A 2,102-nucleotide genomic window follows, 5' to 3' on the forward strand; every position below is an offset into this window, starting at 1 on the left:
CTCTTCTTCACTTCCCCCTCCCAGCCAACCCAAGCCTGCTCCTCCTACAGTTTGCCCCAATCTGGGTTGAGAACATCAGCAGCCACTCATCTGTCTATGGAGTCACACTCAACTCCTTCCAGCTCATTCCCTGCCCGTCTAATCGAACCTCAAATCCAGTCAATTCTCCTTACACATCTCCCACCTGTCCCTTTTCCCCGTGGCTTCTCAAGCAGCCGTCATCACTTCCTCCCCCGACTAACCTCCACATCATGGCCAAAATTATCTTTCTAAATAGATCATGATTTGCTGTCACTCCCCCTGCTTAGAACCTTTGATAGGCCCCAACCGTCAAGAGGATAAGGTCTAAACTCCTTAGCAAGACATTCAAGACCCTGCACTGTTCACTCTGAACCTATCTTCCAGCCTATCCCACAACACTCCCCTGTAAGCATACCAAACTCCAGCCACACTGCACTTTCTCAGCGGTTAAAGCCTCCAGCTGCTCCCTCCTCTCGGAAAACTTTTCCTACCACCCATGCCAGGACTATCCGGTCAATTCCTCTGCCACCTCCTCCACGATGCCTTCTCTCCCTTCCATTCCACCCTTGCTAAACGATTCCCTTTTTGGTACTCTTATAGCACTTTTTACATACATTCACTTATGTGTTTAGTATTCAGGTACTTATTATAAGTACCTACCATGTGCCAGACACTGCACTAGGGTTGGGAATAAAATGATAAGCAAGACAAATGATAAGCAAGACAAAACACAATTGGGGGATACACAGTGCTGTGATACACTCTGATACAGCTAGTTTTTTTTTTAACCTGTCTTCCCCACTAGAGTATTATCTCCCCAAACTTATTAAACTTTGTACCCTCATGATCTACCACAAATCCTGGCTTATAGTATGCAGACAATATAATCTTCACTAAAATAATTAAGAAAATCTGCCTATCAAATTTGCCATCACTCCCTTTCAAAAGTGCCCCAGGAGGCAGGATGAATGGCTCTCAGCCCATACCTCTTACCTGGACCACCTGTCCATCGAAGTCCTGCATTCTATGGACTTTGTGACTTTCACTACAGCCGGGAACCATTTGGGGAGAAACAAGAGATATGGTCATGGTGGTACCGTGGGGTTCTGACTCCTTCCCTGTCACTCCTAATACTGCCCACCCCGCCACAGTAACTATTAGGGAAACTCTCAAGGTCGGATATAAGGCAGAGTTAGACCTAGACATGAAAGTAAAACAAAACAAACAAAATTCTTTGCTGATTTTCATATGCTGCCAGAGTTGACACTGGTATTTAGAACTACCAGCATAATGCAAGGAATTAAGGGTAAATTTTTTTTAAGACTAAATGAATAGGACTGAAACAGAGGAGAATTTTTGAAGTTAATCAATTTGGTTAAAAACACAAAACTAATTGAAAGAAGTTCTACACATTACAATCAATGCTCACGGGCCCTCCCCTTCCACCAAACTCATGTGGAAAGCTCAACCAGCAGTGGAACAATCCTCTCCACAGCTTTCCGGAGAGTTCTCACTGCTCCTCACACACGAGGAATCTTGCTTACTGCTCTGTGGCTCTATCACACAGTAATCATTCAAGAAATGTTTAGTACTTAACACAATTGGGGGAAAGAGAAGTTTTTTCAGGACCTCACCTGTAAATTTCATTTTCAACCACCTTTCTTCCACACTGCCCATAAGAATTGTTTCCCATGCTGAAGACTAAAAAATAATACCCTCAGTTAAATCAGTTCTTAAGAGTCTGAGAATATCAGGTTCATGAAGTTCTAGAATGTCAGGACTGGAAGGCAGTCTCAGAGAGTGATCCTAGTCCAACCACTCACCCTAGCTGCCAGTTGGTTTCCTTCTCCAATATTCCCAGCCCATGCAGGCAGAGCCACAGGCATGTTGGGGTCTAGATGTGCTGCAACTGCCTGGGTCACCTTTACTGTTCTGCCTGCCTTTCACCCTCCCCCTCCCGGGATTCTACCTTACACAAGGCAAGTACCTCCTGTGAGAGGCATCAGCACTCCCATTTCCTGAACCTGTCACTAGGTTCCCCTCAATGCAAAATCCCTCTTGAAAGAGTTTCTAAATACCAC

The 2,102-nt window shown here is 44.9% G+C and overlaps 1 protein-coding gene across 1 annotated transcript in view; it reads right to left on the bottom strand.

Moving 5' to 3' along the window:
• Positions 1-2,102, bottom strand: part of RCC1L (RCC1 like) — a 41,609-nt gene that overhangs the window by 22,412 nt on the left and 17,095 nt on the right. Inside the window, exons 4-5 of the mRNA XM_006918526.3 lie at positions 1,656-1,722; positions 1,015-1,066 (exon numbers count right to left, since the gene is read on the bottom strand). Of these exons, the coding sequence (XP_006918588.1) occupies positions 1,015-1,066; positions 1,656-1,722 (119 nt within the window). The remainder of the gene's footprint in view (positions 1-1,014; positions 1,067-1,655; positions 1,723-2,102) is intronic.

This window comes from Pteropus alecto, unplaced genomic scaffold (genome assembly GCF_000325575.1).
Source record: "Pteropus alecto unplaced genomic scaffold, ASM32557v1 scaffold68, whole genome shotgun sequence".
Classification (NCBI taxonomy): domain Eukaryota; kingdom Metazoa; phylum Chordata; class Mammalia; order Chiroptera; family Pteropodidae; genus Pteropus; species Pteropus alecto.